Below are 19,816 nucleotides of genomic sequence, written 5' to 3' on the forward strand. Positions count from 1 at the left end.
AGTGATACGTGACCTGCCAAAGACTGCCGCTTTTATGGCAACCCAAACCGGGGTCAGCCTTGAATCCCGCTTTATCACCAGGATACCAGTTTTTAGTCCTTTTATGAAAGTCCTAGAACTCGGCTGCGGTTAAATCCCTTTGCACGGAAGCAGTAGGTTTTAATACAAGGTTCCTTGCTCCTAAGAACTATAACAAGCAGTCCAGCGCTTACACTAATTAAGTAACTTCTCCTTATTTACATCGAGACTTGGGGGACTTTTATAGGTACCACGTGATGTAACCGCGGGGTCGTAACAGAAATCAACGAAGGGTGCAGACCCGATACGACTGCAAAGTAAGTATGTAAGGTAGCTGTTTATAACTCGGCTGACTGCTGGTACTTCTATCAGACGCAAATTTAGGTACATGCAAATGTATCTCAAGTAGCGCTCATTTTGATAGGTCCTACACCCCTCTCATAACCCCGCTACAGTCTTATGCCGCTCAAAGAGAATCATGGAAGATAACGTATCTTATAGGTGGTTGCACCATGTCATGCAAATACAATGGCATCGATAGACAGCAATTACCAAGGATTGCGCTTCTTGGCAGTACTATTCAGGCCTTTTGAGTCCTGCCACTATTGGATATTTCTCCACAATCAGTTTTCTTATCGCTGACCGGTCTCGAACAAGGCGTTGGTGGCTTACTCCTGCCACCCATCAATGAGCAGTATGCGCGCCGCTTTTTAAAGAAGACAAGGGAGGATCTGCAGCAACAGTGGCCATGAAATTTAGTCGGCGACATGCAGAATTGCACTCCTGTTGCATGTGTGTTTGGCAATCTTGGGATGGTTACACGAGGCAATAAGTTAAGTGTGATAAGGTTGGGGGCTCTTTGCTCTCCAAAGAGCAAAGAGAATACAATGTCTTTCAAGCTCACCGCCGCTATTTGGGAGTGGCGTTGGAATAGGGACTGTCAAGTTGCCGTATCAGCGTGATTCGAACAAAAGCACTAGTTAACTTGTCACTGCAGCCCACAAAGTGTCATAGCCAATTGGGTATGTGACAGACCGGAAATAAGAGTGGCTGATGAGATTATATTATTGCGTAACTCAGAGATGCTGCATCAATGTCTAGCATTTTTTCGGGCTACTGGCTCAATCTGTTTGTTCATCTGACAGCCTGCTTTTTGCTATCCCTTCTTTCAGCGCCACGAATATGCATCTGCCCTTGAACAAATCACATATCGACACGAAGCAATACTGTTTTTCTCTTTGCAATAGGAGGCAAAATTCTCACCACTCCCACATCGCCACACCATTCCGGTTCATCTCAGCTGACCTGATGCATGTAATGGGTCATGAGACCTCGAGTAGATTTGATGTTTGGTCCGATGAAGACATCGTATTGATCAAATGGTTTCAAGTTGAGGCTCTGCTATCTTGACTATGGCCTCGTTTTATGCGTTGCTCTCTGGGGCTGCTTGTGTCTTGACCTTAAAAGGTCGCCTTGGTGTGCTGGACTTAGGAGAGTCACCGAAAAGAAAAACAAGACAATTCGCGCTATACACATGTCACAACCGCAATGGCTGAGGAGCGCTGTTCTGACTACAGGCTTTCCCCTTCTACCCTCCAGAGCTGGCTTCGAAAGACATTCAGTAATGATACGATCACAGTAGAGGTCAGACATACCCCACGCCGGTGGTTCTTATTGGAGTTTCCCAGCTGATCAGGACCTGTAAACAGTCTGTAAATGGTCATTATGTTTTCAAACTCCCCGATGGATGTACCTTGACTCAGGTTTGTGATCAACTTTACGCAATGAAAGAGTGGCGCTGCTAACAGCCCATGTTCCAGAGCCACAAAGATGACATTGAAGGCCTGAGAACCACTAAAAAATAACCTGGACTTGTACTACACAGTAAATGAAATACTGTGATTGTAATTTCCGTGGATGATTGGTACCTGGTATCGCGCATTAGCGTTTTGACTCTAATTATGCGAGGAGGTGCCCTAGGCCAGAATCCAGTAGGAGTGGAATCATAAATACAACCGACGTTTAGCGTGGAAACTTAAACCAGATCCATTTTACTTCTATTAATGAACAAGTATTACTAGATTACAACTGTATTGTACCACGCTTACTTAACCACCAATATGAGCGCCCACATGTCGACCAATGTTTATTTGAAAGAATCGCCCGAGGGTTCAATCCTAGAGACTTTCGGCAAGTCTTTCCCAAGCGTGGACTCCCCAGACCCCACTGAGCGTGCGTACGGGGCGCTGAAATCCAGCTGTGAGCGCCGTGCAAAATACCCCTGTAATCTTTTACAACGGAAGCAACTGCAGAGTACAACGAGACGCTGCCGGCGTAGCCTCGATGAGCAAGAAAAGAGACTGTTCAATCTCGACTTCGAGGAGATTCACTTCCATGAATTGGAAGATGATGGCACAGGTTAGCGCCTGACTGCATTGTCGCACTGGGAATTGTTTCTGACATCTTTAGATTACCGAACACTGACGATTCGCAACAGCCCATGTGTACGCAATCATCTGCACAAAGATGGACGAGATCCCAAGTCCCGTTTCGTGTACAATACAATATTGATGCTCGCTACCAACGCTGTTGGCTAATGGTTTCTAGCTTCATCCAAGCCGAACACTCACGCGCTCCATTGAACTGCTCTCGCGACAGTTTCTCGCACATCTTGTCCTATCACCAAGTCCCCCCAAACTTCATCGACTTTGTCTCTGCCTTCGGTTCCACGCACTATCCGACCGACTACCACATGACAGGCTTTGACTCGGACGATACACTCGGTACACATGAGTCCAAGTTGATAAACATTTCCACACTTGGGCGCTCAGGACGCGAGCACCGTATGCAATATCTTTTGCGATCTGTCGAGCGGGACTCTGGTCCTGACGGATCCCGCAAGTGGAACATCCGGCAGACCTCAGTATACCATTCCTTTGACCTTGTCGAAGGCAAATCACTATGGATCAATATCAAGGCCAATGGTCTCCTGGAGGATAGGATTAGAGAAGCAACCGCCGACTCTGCAATAGTTGACTCTGCTGCACTGGAAGACTTGTCAAAGTCTTTTTCTGCAACCCTGATCATTCACCTTATCTTCCTTGAGTGGTGCGACGAAGATTGGCGTACGTCTATCAACGATTGTGAGAGCAAGATTCGCGACATCTTGGCAAAGGCTCAAACGTCTCAAATTGCTCAGCCCCCTGAATTCAGCGCCTCAGCAAGACGCGCCTTAGGTCTGCAGGAGCAGCAGGCCACACTGCTCAGCGATCATGAAAAAGTCCCTCTTTCAAGAGCTTTGCTGAAGGGGCAGAAGATTGGTAACCATCTCGAGTCATTAAGCCATTACATACACAGGGCCCCACGGAATGCACAGCAGCCTAGGACGGCTGAAGATGACGTCCATCTGCAAAAGAGGCAGCTGGAGAATCTCAAGAACCTCGATACCTTTTCTTTCGGAGAAGTCCAGCATCTTCACTACCTGGGCGAGCAGTTGGAGAGCTATCGCTTGGTGATGCAGCTCAACTGTCAAACCTTGCGCGATATTGCTGAGCGTTACCAAGATTTGCCATCGCACCCAGCGTTTCCAGAATCTCTTCGGAAAAACTGCATGGAAGATATTTTGTCATTCGTGCGACGAGTTGAGCGTATCAGAAAAAATCTCGAGATCCGTATAACACAAATAAATTCGCTGCTCGCATGGCTTGAAAACGGAAAGACATTAGTAAAACACATTGCACTGTTTCAGCTTGCGCTTCTGCTGATAATTTATACTATAGTTCGACGGTATACTGCAATATCGCAGTGTTCAGATCGGTCGCATCTACACCGAAAGTTCATTCGACCAGTCTCAGAAGATGGAGCGTATCGCTTACAAAACGGAGAAAGAGACCATCTCAATGCACATCATCACTTGTGTGACGCTGGCCTTCCTTCCTCCAATGTTTGTCGCTGTGAGTAAATGTCCTCAATATTTCCGATTTTCATCTTATTCTGTTATAGACATTCTTCCAAAGTGGACTCGTCGAGGTGAACCAAAATGCGAAAAGTGTTGATAACGCAGTCACATTTCACAATAAGGCTTTCGCGCTTTTTGCTACGATATGCTTCCCTCTCATGGTCTTCACCTTTTTTTTGTGGATTCTAGTGTTCAGATGCCTATCACGTAGAGCTCGTAGGAGGATTGCGCCAGGAGATGTTTGACTTGAACGCTAATGGTAGGGCGCGAAGCGGGATGTCGCTCAGCGTCTTTTTCATGTCTCTCTTTATATAACTATTAGATTTGGAGATGGATTTCCTACAGCATATGTTGATTGATTAGTATTCCTATATCATGATCTTGGTAGTGCCAAACACCTTGAGCAAGAAGCATTCGATTTTTGGATTCTATCATGCAAGGTAGGCTCTAAGACGAGCCGCGACCTGTGTACTATCGGACGCAGTTTTGATTGCGAATCAGGCTACTGTATCCTTCAGCCTCCCCACCATAAATGAAACGTTCATCACTATGCCATCGGCTGAATTGGTAGCCCCCCTTGGTGAGACCTGCAGTAGATCAGCATGATCTGGTGAAGAGGAAACCAGGCGCTGGAATTTCCAATCACACCGTATTGGCCCTTGTCAGCCTATACTGTGAGGGGTGTTTGGTGGGCTCAGCTGTCCAAGAAGACAAGTTGCAGTTGATACTGCACACATTGGGATGCAGCGAGGTAAGGCAGAACAAGGCGTTCGGTTGGTGGCGTATGCATACTGCCCATTTAAATCACGCAAAAGGGCATTGCAGCCTATGACTAGCTGAATTGGTTTAATGCCTTGCAGCATTTATTGACTTGGCGGATCACCTGGCGGCGGTTGAAATTAATCAAGCCCTGTGGAAGCGACTGCCCCCACGACCGCCTTGGGTGCATATATCTGTTAGAAGGTTCTCCTCACTCGTGTTTAGGCTTCCTACCGTCGTCTTTTAAATCTGAATTGGCAGAGTCGTCAACATGAATCACAAGTTGGAAGTCGACTTTCGTGACTGGGTCGGTAGTCAAACCAGAATAGGTATCAACGGATCTGGCGACGAGGCTAACTATATATCCGCCATCCAACTCAAAAGCTACTGGTCTCTGGGAAAGGTCCGCGAGATCATAAGCAACATCGATCCGCCCATTGCAGTCTCAATTGATACAATCAGAAAAGAATATCTTCGAGTTTTCTCTATCCTGGTCTTTATTAGCCAATCACGGGATATCATCCTCTTCCTCGAATTAGCCATTAATGACAGAAACCTACCTTTACGAGGTGGAAGTCTTCCGAAAGAGTGGCACGGTAAACTTGACAATGTCGTGAAACACCAGTGGCCGTTTTGTCCTTGGGAGTTTACTGAAGACGAAAGCGACCAACGAAAACTGCAAACCGAGCAGATATTACCAATCCAATACCAGGAATCATTGAGAGAAGGCTTAGCCTCAGCACGAATACGTAAGGTCATTATAGATAACGATTGTCGCCGATCTATCCCACGAGTCAGTAGCAATTGAACAATCTACAATCTACGTGACAGTTGCTCATGTTCAGCAGGAAGTTGTTTTCAAGATCTATGAAAGCGTCGATGCAAAGCAACTTTACGACAGAGAGGCCGCCGTGTACACGAGACTTAGGCGAATTAACATCATGAGCATTACAAAATGCTATGGTTCGCTTGCCTATACCAACAAAGGGATCATTATCCTTGAATATGCTCCTAAAGGATCTTTGCTTGACCTGTTCAAAACGCAGCCCCCTGTTGATTGGAAGGATTTGAAAAGGCTTTGGATGAGCTTATTGGAGCTATTTCAAGGCCTTTACGTACTTCACAACCCGGACAGGAGTGATTCTAAATCCCTTTCTGGGTATGTTTACGATGCACTCCCATGATTGGACGTCATTGCAGCCCTGACCATTGAAAGAATTCACCAGGATATTCAACCAGCCAATATTTTAGTTTTCCACGGCGACACTGACTCACCCTACGATGTCTCCTTCAAGCTTGCCGACTTTGGCTTGGCTGAAATAGTGAAAATAGTGGAAGGTGAGGGCGCCATCGTGCCTGTTGATAACGAAGGAAATCGCATGTATTGTGAGTGCTCTTCTCTGTTACCCACCTCCGAGCTTGGACTCACTGAATTTTTATTATTAAAGCTGCTCCAGAAGCTTACCCCAACTACAAAATTCAAAGCGAAGTTAGGCCCCATCTTAACTCCCTCGTGGACTTATGGTCACTCGGGGCTGTCTTCAGTGACTTTCTCGTTTGGTCCATAGGAGGGCCTCAGTATCGAAAGGAGTATCGTAAAATGAGAAACAAAGCAATTTCAAAACTCCCCCACGTCACGGAGCGCGGGTTCGATGCATGCTTTCATGATGGGATCGAAAGGCTTCCAGCCGTGGACGACTTCCACAAAAGGGTTCTCAAAGTCAAACGGCAAGGAGACTTTGTGTCCCTTGCCATGAGTGACCTTATTCTTAAGTTCATGATGGTAGAACCTGAATTACGACTATTGGCGAGGCAAGGCAAGGGACACGCAGTAAAGATGATCGAAGACGCGCAAGCAGGCTCCAACCCGAAACGAGCAAAAACTCCAGATAACGTCACTTCTACTATAACAAAAGGTCAAATACAGTCCAGTCTCCCCGGCCAAAGGGTTAGCTATTTTGGTGGTAGGAAAGTTTCCGTGGAAGAAGTATACGAGGAACTGAAGAGAAAAAGCAACTGGAAATTCTTCAAGAAACACCGAAGTCAGCCATCTGAAGCAGGCATGAGTCTTCCAGGTATGCAGGGCGCTCGGAACAAAATTAATCTTCATGGTGGACGAGACCAGGTAGGTGTGCTCAGTTCCCGTTGGCGATTATTGAACTGACATAAGACATCTGACACTTAGATTTTTGTAATTGATAACCATGAGTCGATGAGGGAACATATGGGAAATGTTGCTGTGACCGCCAAAGTCATCAGTTACTCGGTCAAGGTCTCTGATCAAGATGGTATGGATCTCTATTTCGCGTCAGATTCCTGCAACCCCCAAAAGTGCCAAAACAGCTCAGACGTCGAGAACAAAATTAGGAATAAAGAAACGGTCAGTGGGTTCTGTGATATGAAGAAATGTCTTGAAGACGTTATGGATCGAGTCAAGGAAAATGGAACACAGCCAACAGGCATCTATATCTTCACAGATGCGATATGGGACCCCGTACACAAGCACGAAGTCGAGACGGTCATTCACGAAGCTATCGAACTTCTCGTCGAGAATAACAAAAAGCCAACGGACCTCATGTTCCAATTCATCCAGTTTGGTCGTGACACTGAAGGGTCGGGGCGGCTTCAGTTTCTAGACGATGACTGCACAGGGAGGCACAAGGGCGTGGTATAGTAAGTAAGCAAGGTGGTGTGTGGTGAGCGAGTTTTGAAAGTCTACTAATATACCTATGCAGTGACATTGTCGACACAAAGAATTACGATGACCATGTTCCGGAGATTATAATGGGAAGTATTTGTGAACACACTGATAATAAAAACAGAGTTCAGGTATAGTAGCAACTCCAATACGTAGTTTAAATATGTAAAGGCTAACTTGTAGCTAGACTAGTATTTGATAGGAATTAATTTCTATAATTTAAAAGTAAGGAGCTTATTTAATAAATATCTATAAACTTAAAAGTAGTAATAATTAAAATACATAACTTATATATTATAGGAAATAATAAGTATATTTATTTAATTAAGTCAATTAAGTTTTTTTTACATTTTTACCTTTATTTTTTATTTCTTTATTAATTTAATAAAAGCGAACATCAGTCACAACTATTTCATTGCACGAATTTGCAAATAATCCTTCTATGCAATTTAACGCTATAACTAACTATACAAATTCATCCCCTACAATCTCGCAGCAGCATTTCCACCCGAACAACAACTCTTCCCTCCAAAAGCCAACTGACTAACCTTATCACTCTGATCCAACGCCCCCTTCTTCTCAGCAACCTGCGTAGGAGTAATGGAGTAACTAGGTGGAACATCCATACAAGGATTATTCGTAAAGAAGTTCCTAGGTCGAAGCAGCAACGTCATTGGCTCGACGGGCATGATGGGGAAGTCCTCGGGTGCAGGGATGTGTGTCACGCCAAAGGTGTGCCAGAGAACAATGTCGGTGTTTTCGGTGGATGAGGATCCTTCTGCGATCCACTCGGGAAGACCTTGGGATGGCTCGCCGGATGTTTGGGGGACGTGGCGACCCGCAGCCCAGAGTTCATCATCACGATCTGTACATAATTAGCATCATATCATATGAAAGAGAGAGAAGAGACTTACAAGGCGTGACGTGAACAGCGTGGCGCGCAAAACCAGCACGCTTCCAAACCAACGATCCCTCCTTCGGCAAAAGCCCAGGAACCTCTCTGCTAACAAGCTTATAAGAAGCTGGCTTCTTCGAATAAGGATGCAACTTGTTCTCATTAACCATCTCCCACGTCCTGCTCGTGGCACCGTTATAATCCGTCTTTGCCTGCCCACTAGTCCTCAACTTTGTCTTCTTGGCATAAAACGCATTGCCGTATCTGTTCTGGGGACTTCCGACGGGTGCTTCGCTAGCAACTGTATCGACCATGTTGACAGTGTTGTTCACACCGTCGATCATGGGGTTGACGCGAAGACAGAACAGGTGCTGATGGTTGTGCGCGTTGACTTGCGGATAAACCTCCGTGCCCCACGGTCCAGCTTCCTCACCCTCGTTGAGAGCGTATGTGTTGAGAATGCCGGTGAGTTTAATCTCAGGCTGGATGGTTCCATCTTGGTGGAACACCCACTGGCACGCATACTCATAATTAGCCGCTGTGAAGATCTGTTGAACGATGAGTTTTCTTGCGCGCGTGACGGTGACGGAATCATCGCGGAAGTCAGTGTGCTTGAAGAGAATACCGTTATCCTCTTCGTGAATACAGATAGCATTCTTGATGGTTCGAATAGATCCATCGCGCTGAGCGAATTCAGCATCGAGGTAGTGAATTACACCCTTGCAGTCGCAGCCTAATGCAAGAGAGTTGGCCATGTATCCTGCGCCGTATTCACCAAGATCAAAAGCGTGTTTTCGCTGATGAGGATGTTCAGGCGCACCATACGGCACCACCATTTCCGAGAGGGAAAGACGGTAGAAGATAGGTCGCTCGATACCCTTGTCGGTGAAGGTAATGTGATTCAGCACAATACCCTCCTTGTAGTTAAATCCAATATGGAACTTAAAGTTCTGCCACGACAAAACACGTCCATTCATGGTAAACGACACACCCTCCGGCTGAGTAATGTTGATAGGCTTGATATCCTTTCGATAACCACCATTCTCATTGATATAGCGCGGGATGTAGTCAATAGCCTTCTGCTTGCTCAACGGACGGCGCACGCTGGGAATGTCAATGTGGATAATGGCCTTCTTAGCGCCGTCGTAGATGGGGCAGAAGTCAAGAGGGTATTGATACTGGAAGGTATCGGGGTCGGGACGGTAGTACATGAGTGCCTGTTGAAGACGGATGTTGCTGCCAAAGCGCTCATCGTAGCCGATTGTCCAGGGGTCGCAGTAGACTTTGTGCATGTCTGATTTGGGGATACCAGAGAGTTCGCACTGTTCTATGACCTTGGGGTCTTTGCGCATGATCTCCTCGACCTGGATGAGTTCTTCGGGTGTGATCTACCTTGTCAGCTGTGTTCAAACAGTACGGTTGAGGGTACTTACAATAGGTTGAAGACCGTCAAGCTTCTCCCACTTCTGAACCTTTCTCGTCTTAAGATCCACAAGACCATCATAAACCTTTCCATCAGGGAGAATAACAGTGACATCCGCAATTCTCGCAGGTCTGTTTCCATCGGAAGGATGCTCAAGCCATCTCAGCATCTCCTTCTTGCGGGGCTCATGTAGAGTCACGGCATTGAAGAGGAGTTGGCCGGACTGATACTTGCGGATAGCTTCGACGGCAGCGGCGATCTCATCTCCGGAGAGAGGATCAAAAGGATGATGTTGCGTGAGACCCATGATGACTGTATTGAGGTTACTGGTTAGGTGAAGACGATATGGTATGGGGAGGAGAGGAGGGATATATAGTTTTTGGACATGATGATAAGAGCGTCTCGAGTTGGAAATACACGACTCTTTTTTCCGTATCGGGATTGATGTGACAGCTCCTCTAGCTTCGTGGTGTGGAGGCGATATCGCGGGGTAACAAGTGAGCCTCACGGAAAGATAAACTGAATTGGGTTTAGTTGTCAGTTGATAAGATAACCTCTTCAGATCTCAAGCGGGGATGTTGAATTTACTACAAAACGGGTAATTATAACCTGTTTCTCGCCCCGGATATTGAGTCCCGTTGAGTCCTGTACCAACTGCTACGTAACAAGATCATGATGGATAAGGAATATCTCTGTTTTGGTACTTGTTACACCTCGTGACACTTACCAAAGAAGCTGTTTTATCCAGAATTACCTCTTCCATCATGATTGCCACTGAGGGGCGGATTGGTCTGGCCCATGAATGGGGACCCGAGTTCCGGAGTGGATAAAAGCCGATTGAGTCCAGATTTTGTTTTATTTTCTTTAGGTAAGAATATGAGCTTTCCCCGGATTTTGCGATTAGCTTGTCTTGTTGATCTTCGGTGTTGATGCAGCTGTGCCGATTGTCGCTGCGAGTGGTGTTGAGTTGCGATAAGTTATTCCCAGTTGCAAAGACAAGACCCTTTTTTTGTCATCGCAGACATGATGTATGTGCTGTCAATTGCACGATGCGATACTCTCAGGCTGGGTCTTGGTCTTGGTCTTGGTTGCTGACAGGATGACACTCCGTCGCCCGATTGATGGCACTCCCAGCGCTATCTAAGCTAATTAGACGCCCAAAGCTCGGCAATTGTGTCGCGACAGCATCATGAGAGCTTTGAGCTGAACAATTCATCCACACGATATGGATCAATGGAGGAGAAAACATCGCGAATCTGCAGTATTCGCCACAATTGTGTGTGGTCTCTTCTGTGTCACCTCCTGAGTCCTGCATGCTCATGGTAGGACTCGTGCCAGAAGAGAAACGCGCAATTGCGCGCTGCGCCAAACAAACATCAGTGAGGTCACATATTTTAGACCACAATTTCCACGAGATCATCAATTTGTAAACTTCTCTCTTCTTTTCGAAATATCTTCAATATGCTTCATACTCAATAGTTATCAATATTACTTCGATTTATCATCTCGTTTTATTTCATCCTTCGAGGCCTCTGCCTACGTCACCTCCAAAATGGAGCATCGTCCTCTCCCTCACCACTCTCCCGCAATACGCCGATATGTCCACGAAACAGATTCCTGCCTGTACGCCCGAATATCCGCAGCCGACGGTTCTGACCGAGAGCGATTCTACGTCGACTACCATGAACCCCAGCTTCACACCGTTCAGCAAGAAGTCTCCCGTCGAAAACCAAGCGAGGTCGAGCGATTCCCATTCCTCTGTGTTTTCCATTTCGCAGGCTGCGATAAGAAGTTCGAGAATAAAAGAGACTGGAAGGACCATGTTGTGTCCCAGCATCTGAAACTCGACCGAGTGCTCTGGGAGTGTAATGAACCTGGCTGCACGCACACCGAGCGCACTCGCCGGCAGAGGCACCTACCGGCCAAGGATAAAACCCTACGATTAAAGGACTACAACGGTACAGGTACACTCTTCGCCAACAAACACGATTTCCGAACGCATCTCATCAATCACCACCGACCGACCAAGCTGCACGATGATAACAAAGACATAAAATGGGTTTTAGATGCAGAGGTGCAATGGCTCCTAGACCGTCAAGACTCGTCGATGCGCATGGTATGTGGCCTGCCTCAAGAGCTTGCCTGTCCAATGCCCCAGTGCGCGTGGGTGCAGTTTGTCGGTCCTACGGCTTGGGATCAACGGCTCAATCACGCTGCTGAACACTTTCTTGCCAACCCACAATGCTTGGATGTTTTTGGTGGCGAGATGGATGCTGAGCTTGTACGATGGGCATCCAGCGATGAGGTCGGCATCCATAAAATGACGCCAAGTTGTCGCCTTCAACAACACGACTGCACCAAATCGATCGCAGACAGTGGCTATAGTAGCATGCCTGGTATACTACCTCAACCGATCCTGTCACAGCCGGGTGATTCGTCCCCCATGGTGCCCTCTAAGATCCCAGAGTGGACGAACGATGCTACATTCCGTTACCGCTGCATGTACTCCAGTGCAATGCCTCGCGGTATTGGAGGTTGGGTTGAAGATCATGAGGATCTGGGACCTTTGATTGACGAAGAAAGCAGTTCTTCAGCATACCAGTCTTTCCAGGAATTACTCTCCCAGTACGAGTCCGTGGAAGATAATAGTACCCTCAATACATCCCAAGACTCGAACTCTGGTGATGAGTCTGATGGAACGCCCGGTGATAATGCGGAGACGGCGGCTGTTATGCAATGGTTCCATGGGTGGCTTCGGCAATGGCTGGCGCCTTTAACACAAGAGAGACCCAGTGGAAATGCTAGCAGTCAAAACACCGCTTCTCAAAGCCAAACTGACTCTGGTTCCAGTACGCAGAAGAAGAAGGGAACTGGCCGACCTCGCCGTGTCCCAAAGCGAAAGAGAAGCAATGACGGCGAAGACGACGGCAATGAGGAGAGCCCCAAATCTCAACGTGTTGATGGAGGTTCAGAAACGCGAATGTTTGCCTGTCCATACTTCAAGCGCAATCCTCGCAAGTATGGTCAGCCCAAATGGAAGAGCTGTGCACATCCCGGCTATCGGGACATCCATCGAGTAAAGTAAGTATGCTTCCAACAAAATGGATCAATTGAGATTCTAATTACGAGAAATAGAGAGCATATGTATCGCAGACACTCATTGCCCGAGTACCAATGTCGGCGCTGTCGCGTGGATCTCAAGACTTCCGAGGCCCTTGAAGTGCATTCACAACAACTGCAGGCATGCACTCCAAGCGTCGGCAATCAGGATGGATTGAACCAAGAGCAGGTCAAGAGGATGAGGAGTAAGAAGGGTGCAGGGAAGAACAAAAACGAGGTGGAGAGGTGGAACGACGTTTACTCCATTGCGTTTCCTTATGATCAGGATACACCCAGTCCTTGTATGTCAGCTTTGCCCTTGCGTGTCTCTTCTTTCCAGGAATGACTAACCAGATTAGATCTCTACGATACTGACCAAGATAAAAGTGCTAGGGAGTTCAATCTCTGTCACGAGTTCGGTCGTTTCTTAACGCGAGAGTTACCGCCGCTTGTTGGAAGACACCTCAACACTGTTGGATGCCCATTGCCTGAGACCATACAAGATGACATTGAGAAATTGGTGAAACGGCTCGTTCCTCAATTGCAGAGCTCTTTCTTGGAAAAGATAGGCTTTTCGACGCGCGTTGCTAGCGAACAGCCGGACAATGGATCTGTAACGAACGATGGAACCAGCTTCGTGGAGTCTACAACAACTAGGCATACCTCTGAAGACTCGGCGACGACGTTGCAACAAGAGAGCACATCTGAAGATCCAGCGACAAGATCTCCAACAGGAAGCACCTCTGAAAATTCAACGTCCATGTTTCCGACGAGCAATGACACTGGAGGCTTGACAACAATACCACAGACTGTGTACAACACTACAGGCCCGATACTGCCGAATGAGAATTTCTTTGAGCAAGGCATGATGGTCCCGACGTCTCAGGCAATACCACCATATTTTACACCAACAATACAGGATTGGCAGGCTTTCTATCAGTTTGGCCTTGACCCAAATCTTCCTTTGGGGTTTGGTGGAATAAATACTTCTTAAGCTATACCTACTTACTATAATATATATTTTTGTTCAAGATAATATCTTCTTCCTATAATTTTGTAATAAGTAATAGAGTGCATCAATTGGGGGCGCACAACATCGTGTCGCAAGCCCAATTAGTGGCCATGACCTCTGAGACGCCTGTTGTTAGCGCTGAAGTCGACTAACCAAGGCATCTTTTAGCGGCTGTTGGCGCTAGACGTTAGTGAGCAGGCGTCGCAAGCAGACTCCGATCCTCAGCTCCTAGAAATCATCACCAACAATGCAAAGCACACTCAAATAATCTCATTTTCGCTCAAACTTTTATTAATAGTAGGTAGATCATTCGCTCAGACTTATTTGTATAACATGACATATCGACCGCCAACTCCAGACATCTATGATTTGCTTTGCTTTGTTGACTTTCCTTTCCGAAAATGATTGCTCTGATCGAACTCGTACACTAAAACAGATGCAGCACTCGTTCAATCTCTAAATGATCCAATATAACGTAGCCCATACTAACACAAGTTAACATCCAATATAACATGCTCGCACTCACGCCTGTCGCGCCTCAAGGTTCTCGTTGCTAGCACCCTGCCCAGGCTGCAATCCCGCTACACTAGCAGCCACAATACCCGGCATACCGACAACCGACATCATCGGCGAGATAGGCGGCCTATTCGACGATCGCGACGAACCACGTCGACTGCGAAGCTTGCTCCTCGGTCGAGACTCAGATCTCTTGCGTCGAAGCATCTTCTCCCGCGAGCGCGCCATAGCATCGCTCAACGCCGTCATGCGTCCGCCGCGAACTCTCTTCAAGAACTCGAGATCATCGCGGATGCCGAGAAGTGCGGTATCCATGTCATAACCCTCAAGCTTCTCCTTTGGGAACGGTTCGGTGCCGTCTTCTTCGGAAGTATCTTTCTTCTTGCGCGAGAAGCGAATCCAGCTTGGCCAGAGTTTGGCGAGGACTTTGACAAAGGCGTGGAACCATTCATCGGGGAATAAACGAATGAGTACACCAATAGGAATAGAGAAGAATCCAAGAACGAGAGAGATTCCCCACTGGACACCGTTCAAGCGGGTAACGACAAAGGCGTCGCTGCCGAAGAAGATGATGATGATCTGGCCAGCTGCCATGATGGTCATCATAAGCATGAACAAATGATTGCGGTGAAGGCCCTCAAAGATATTTAGCTTGTTATCGATACGTCGACTGTTGATGAGCTTGAAGATCTGCATAAAGACAAAGATGTTGAAGATGAGAGAGCGGACTTCGCGTTCTTCATAGCCGAGGATTGAATCGCGACCGAACCAGAGGACGAAACAAACGATGAGCTGGTAAATCGATTGACCGATGATCATCTTCCACATCGTAATTGTGATAAGCGGTGCAGTTCGAGCTTCAGGTTCGCGGTGCAGTAAACTTCCAGTCGGAGGATCGGTAGCAAGGGCCAGAGCGGCAAAGGTATCCATGATGAGATTCACCCAAAGCAGTTGAACAGCGTTGAGAACAGATTTCTGCTCATCGTCCGAAACAGCTGAGATGAACGTCACACCCACAGCTGTAATGTTAACCGTAAGTTGGAACTGCAAGAACTTCTTAACCGAGTCGTTAATAGCACGACCCCAACCCAACGCAACAACAATAGAGGAGAAGTTATCGTCCATGAGGATAATATCCGATGCTTCCTTGGCGACTTCTGTACCTGTAACACCCATTGAGAAACCAACATCCGCTGCTTTAAGCGCAGGAGCGTCGTTTGTTCCATCGCCTGTAACAGCGACAATCTCACCGAGCGAGCGCAACGTCTTGACGAGGATGCGTTTATCCTCTGGACTTGACCTAGCGAGCACACGGAGTTTCTTGACAACTGCTGTGCGGTCGGACTCGCTGAGTTTGCGGAAGTCGGAGCCTTGCATCACGGCGTTGGGTTCGTTGATGGTGCTCTCGGTGAGGATACCGCAGTTGAGAGCGATGGCGCGCGCGGTCTCGACGTTATCGCCTGTTACCATCTTGACGTTGACGGAGGCGATACCGCAGTCTTTCACAGCTTCGGGGACGCCTTTGCGGACGGGGTCTTGGATGCCTACTACGCCCATCCAGGTGAGGTTATGAACGAGGTCTGTGAGATCGATATCGGCGTTATCGTCTTCAGGGCGGAGGGTAAGAACAGGAGGCCAGTTCTCAAAGTCGCGGTACGCAAGACCCAAAGTTCGAAGAGAATTAGTCGCGTAGTTGAAGATAATAGATCTCAATTCCTCTTTTCCATCGTCGGAGAGTGCTTCGGTGGTAGGTGAAGTTGTAGGATCGCCGAGAATGGTGGTACATTCGCCGAGAACAATCTCGGAAGCACCCTTGATGTAAAGTCTGTACTTGGGCTTATCCTTCATCGGACCGGGGATTTGAACAACAGCACCCATGCATTTGCGCTGGGAATTAAATGGGAAGAGACGTGTGACGGGATGGTTAGCGCGTTCGATTGCGAGGGGACCGAGACCGAGATATCGACGGGCCCAGTCGAGAAGAGCAGTTTCAGTCTTGGTGCCGACAAAACCTTGTTTTCCATCTTCGTCTGATTCGAAAGCTGTGGTGTTGACGCTGATGGCAGTCTTGAGAAGTTCTTTGTACTCAGGATCAAGCTTAGACGAGAACTGGTTGAGGGCGATGGTCTCTTTCTTCTCAGCACCATCAGACTCCTGCTCGAATGACGAATCGCCAAAGGAGAAGAGTCCGCGAATACCCAACGATCCAGCGACGACGGTCATTATATTCTCGGTGAGTGTACCAGTCTTATCGGAGCAAATGACCGTTGCGTTACCCATTGTTTCGCACGATTGAAGATGTCGGACCAAGTTATTCTCGCGCGTCATCTTCTTTGTCGCAAAAGCGAGGGAGAGAGTTACAGCGAGGGGAAGACCTTCTGGTACGGCGACGACGATGACGGTAATAGAGGTGATAAGGATCTGGAGGAAGTCTTGGCCTTTTTGTTCGCCTGTTTCGTGGTTGTTGGGGAGTTTGGCGAGGAATTCGATGAGGAGGACGAAGAAGAGAAGAAGACCAGCTGCACTACCAAGCTTCGCGATATACCCTGACCTGTTAGTGTGTATCTAATAATTGGGAGGATTGACTTACCTGCGAGGAGGTTGAGCTTGGCCTGGAGAGGCGTCAAACCCGGATCATCACGAAGCGACATCATGGTCTTTCCATGACTGCTCTGCTCTCCCACCGCAGTAACAAGAAACGTTCCAACACCATCGAGAACCTTTGCACCCGAGATAATAAACGGATCAAGCTTCTTCAACTGCGGCGCCTGCTCATGCAACAGCGCATGAAGAACCTGCTCTGCGGGTACTTTCTTAATAAGATCAGACTCTCCCGTCGCCGAACTCTCATCACAGCTAAGATTATGACCCTCAATAAAAACACCATCCACAGGAATGACATCGCCTGGTTCAAGAAGCATGACATCGCCGACCAAAACATCATGAATAGAAATATTCTGCGGTTTTCCAGAGCGTGTGATTTTGACGATGCGGTCTTCCTTCTTCTGGTTGAGTTTCTGAAACTGTCGCTCTTTTTGCCAATCGTTCGCTGCGCCGACGACGACGACGATTGTGATGGCCACGATGATAGCGACGCCTTCGACCCATTCGACTTTGGCACCGCCGTCTTCATGCGATCCTCCAAAGGTTTGGTATAGACCTAAAGCGAGGGATACAACGGCTGCGATGCAGAGAAGGATGAGGACGCGGTCTTGAAGAGCGATCCATGCTAGTTCGAGGAAGGACTTTGACTTTGGTTCCGGGAGGCGATTCGCGCCGTATACTCGTTTTCGATCAGGGAATGCATCTTTTCCCGAAGCATGCGCGTCGCTATGCGTTGTCTTTTCAACCTTTGCAGAAGTTGCTTCTTCAAATGACACAGCGCCCGCGAGCTTTCCCTCATCCACGCTCAAACCCGCCTTCGCATCAGTCCTCAAACCCTTCTGCAAACCGGGCAATCCACCCAGCGCAACAAAAGCCGCCAAGTTCTTTGGGTTGATGAGCTTTGCCAATTGACCCGGCGAGAACGCAAACGGGTTATTCTCCACGTGAAAGAGCTCCTCCTCACCCGGGTCAGGCTTTAGGATTTCGGCCTGGTCGCCTTTTCTTAGGGCTTCTACTTCGCGAGACATTTGTTCATGATCGGTTCCGACTTTTGTAGAGGGTGAAGAGGACCATGATTCGGTTCGAGATTTAGCTGTTGGTACTGCAAGTGTATTCGTATCGTCTAACGGCGATGGAGAGATTGAATCTGTAGGTGCTGCCAATTAAAACATCGTGTTAGTCTATTTTGCTCGTATGATGTGAGGAAGTCGTCGCACTGGAGTATTACCGGGATCGTTTGAATCGACAGCAGCAGTGTCGACAGTGATTGTGGGAGCACGCGGACGTCTTGGAGCGTTAGAGTCCATGTTGACGACCTGTGAGATGGAATGTGTTCATGGGAATGGGAGGAAGGATGAAAGGAGGAGAAGCCAAGATATTCAAGGTTGCAAGCGCTGGGAGAGAGGCAAGCAGGGGATGAAAATACACTTCCGACACAGCCACAGCCACGAGGCATGCCAAGATTCTGGGCGGGTTGTGTGATTGGTGATGGGGAGGGCTAAGATGTTATTGCTTGGAGTTGCGAATCTTGGCATTTACAGGGGGGTCTTTTTGTTTGATCAAGTACGGAGTGTTCCGTGCTAGACCTGCTAAACAAACTGTCACAATACCGGTATCTTGATGAAAACAATGTACTGCTTGATATTGTGGTGACACCCTTAATCTACTCAATTTCTACTGCTGTTCAGTGATGGGTTTGTCGTATTCAACCGCCAGCCAAGATGTAAACGCCCACTAACCGTCCAGGCCGTCCCACCCAAAATCACAAATCCAGGTCCCCATAAATTCGCCCCACAACGTCATGTCTAAGCCTCGTTTTTTAAGCTTAATGGCGCCCATCACGCTAGATCTCATTCTCCTTCCCTCCCCGGTAACCTTCATCTCCTCTGTAAAAAAGGGGGCGATTTTAAATCCAGTTTTTAAAGTTAAGTCATTCATCAAGACTCTGCAGTATGTACCTTTATCTACAAGAACTCTTTTATCCTATTATGTGAAGATTTGTACTGTACACAGCCCGGTAGGTTCCACTTAGGTCATGCAGACGAAAGATGGTGATGTTTGGGGCGAGATCATTGGCGGGGAGGGCAGGAAATCTTGAATCAAATACATCATGCAGTGAATGGCATGATGGCTCGATGACATGCCCAATTCGGCAGTTCGTTGAACATAACGTGTTTAATGGGCACGTTGGACGGTGAAAAAACACCGTTGGCAATTATCGTACGTGGCATTCGAGGCTTTGTACACATGACAGACCCGCCAGTGACATCTCACTCTTCATTCAAGGTATCAACGGGACTTCATAGCGCCGATTTGTCCAACGATCGATACTGTATCATCGCGCATAAAAAAACACAAAAGACTAGAAACAAGGAGGGAAATGGCCGCATACCGTAATTTAATGCCGGGGCAACCCCTGTCTTTGGTTAAGCTTAATTTCGTTGCATATTTCCTGCTTGGCTTCATGACGTCAGTGAGGGCATCGGACGATGGCGGCAACCCAAGGTAAACGGGATGAGCCACCAGGATAATCATCTCGGGAGGTTCTGAATGGAGAAGGACGATATTAAGCTTTCAGCTAGACAATTTGATCGGGGCGGTGTTGAGGCGATGCTGAGGCTATGGGGGACGCGTAGATTTTGTATTTGTTGAGAGAGGCAGCCGGGAGAGATGGAACATGAGATGTGAGCTTGTGATGCTCGATTGAAGGATGTGTTGAGGAGGCAAAGTGTAGAGGCGAAGGTATTGCGGTTGATTGACGCGTTTACGGTGACGACGTGACTCTGAGGAGGCAGGTATAGGGAGCTTGAACGCCTGCGATATCAGGATAAATG

The 19,816-nt window shown here is 47.6% G+C and overlaps 5 protein-coding genes across 5 annotated transcripts; 3 read left to right on the forward strand and 2 right to left on the reverse strand.

Moving 5' to 3' along the window:
* Window positions 1-2,069: 2,069 nt before the first annotated feature.
* On the forward strand, window positions 2,070-4,530 carry BKA55DRAFT_573972 (uncharacterized protein). Its single transcript, XM_046193258.1, has 5 exons — window positions 2,070-2,436; window positions 2,488-2,572; window positions 2,626-3,742; window positions 3,798-3,971; window positions 4,021-4,530. Exons 1-5 carry the CDS (start codon window positions 2,139-2,141, stop codon window positions 4,219-4,221), a joined length of 1,875 nt encoding a protein of 624 aa, XP_046047696.1. The 5' UTR covers window positions 2,070-2,138; the 3' UTR covers window positions 4,222-4,530.
* A 363-nt stretch (window positions 4,531-4,893) lies between these two features.
* On the forward strand, window positions 4,894-7,731 carry BKA55DRAFT_573977 (kinase-like domain-containing protein). Its single transcript, XM_046193259.1, has 7 exons — window positions 4,894-5,528; window positions 5,584-5,894; window positions 5,952-6,121; window positions 6,184-6,860; window positions 6,921-7,408; window positions 7,471-7,564; window positions 7,621-7,731. The coding sequence occupies exons 1-7, from the start codon at window positions 5,007-5,009 to the stop codon at window positions 7,630-7,632; spliced, it is 2,274 nt and encodes a 757-aa protein (XP_046047697.1). The 5' UTR covers window positions 4,894-5,006; the 3' UTR covers window positions 7,633-7,731.
* Window positions 7,732-7,915: 184 nt separating this feature from the next.
* Window positions 7,916-10,058, reverse strand: BKA55DRAFT_595583 (copper amine oxidase; the record flags this gene model as incomplete). The annotated part of the gene is made up of 3 exons (XM_046195827.1): window positions 7,916-8,298; window positions 8,348-9,716; window positions 9,762-10,058. 3 exons carry the CDS (start codon window positions 10,056-10,058, stop codon window positions 7,916-7,918), a joined length of 2,049 nt encoding a protein of 682 aa, XP_046047698.1.
* A 1,245-nt stretch (window positions 10,059-11,303) lies between these two features.
* Window positions 11,304-13,844, forward strand: BKA55DRAFT_692276 (uncharacterized protein; the record flags this gene model as incomplete). The annotated part of the gene is made up of 3 exons (XM_046199759.1): window positions 11,304-12,832; window positions 12,887-13,152; window positions 13,210-13,844. 3 exons carry the CDS (start codon window positions 11,304-11,306, stop codon window positions 13,842-13,844), a joined length of 2,430 nt encoding a protein of 809 aa, XP_046047699.1.
* Window positions 13,845-14,131: 287 nt separating this feature from the next.
* Window positions 14,132-18,359, reverse strand: BKA55DRAFT_740014 (uncharacterized protein). Its single transcript, XM_046201433.1, has 3 exons — window positions 18,211-18,359; window positions 16,969-18,138; window positions 14,132-16,924 (listed from the first exon to the last, which is right to left on the reverse strand). The coding sequence occupies exons 1-3, from the start codon at window positions 18,287-18,289 to the stop codon at window positions 14,385-14,387; spliced, it is 3,789 nt and encodes a 1,262-aa protein (XP_046047700.1). The 5' UTR covers window positions 18,290-18,359; the 3' UTR covers window positions 14,132-14,384.
* Window positions 18,360-19,816: the final 1,457 nt, after the last annotated feature.

The sequence above is a fragment of the Fusarium redolens genome, assembly GCF_020744475.1.
Source record: "Fusarium redolens strain MPI-CAGE-AT-0023 chromosome Unknown BKA55scaffold_11, whole genome shotgun sequence".
Lineage (NCBI taxonomy): Eukaryota > Fungi > Ascomycota > Sordariomycetes > Hypocreales > Nectriaceae > Fusarium > Fusarium redolens.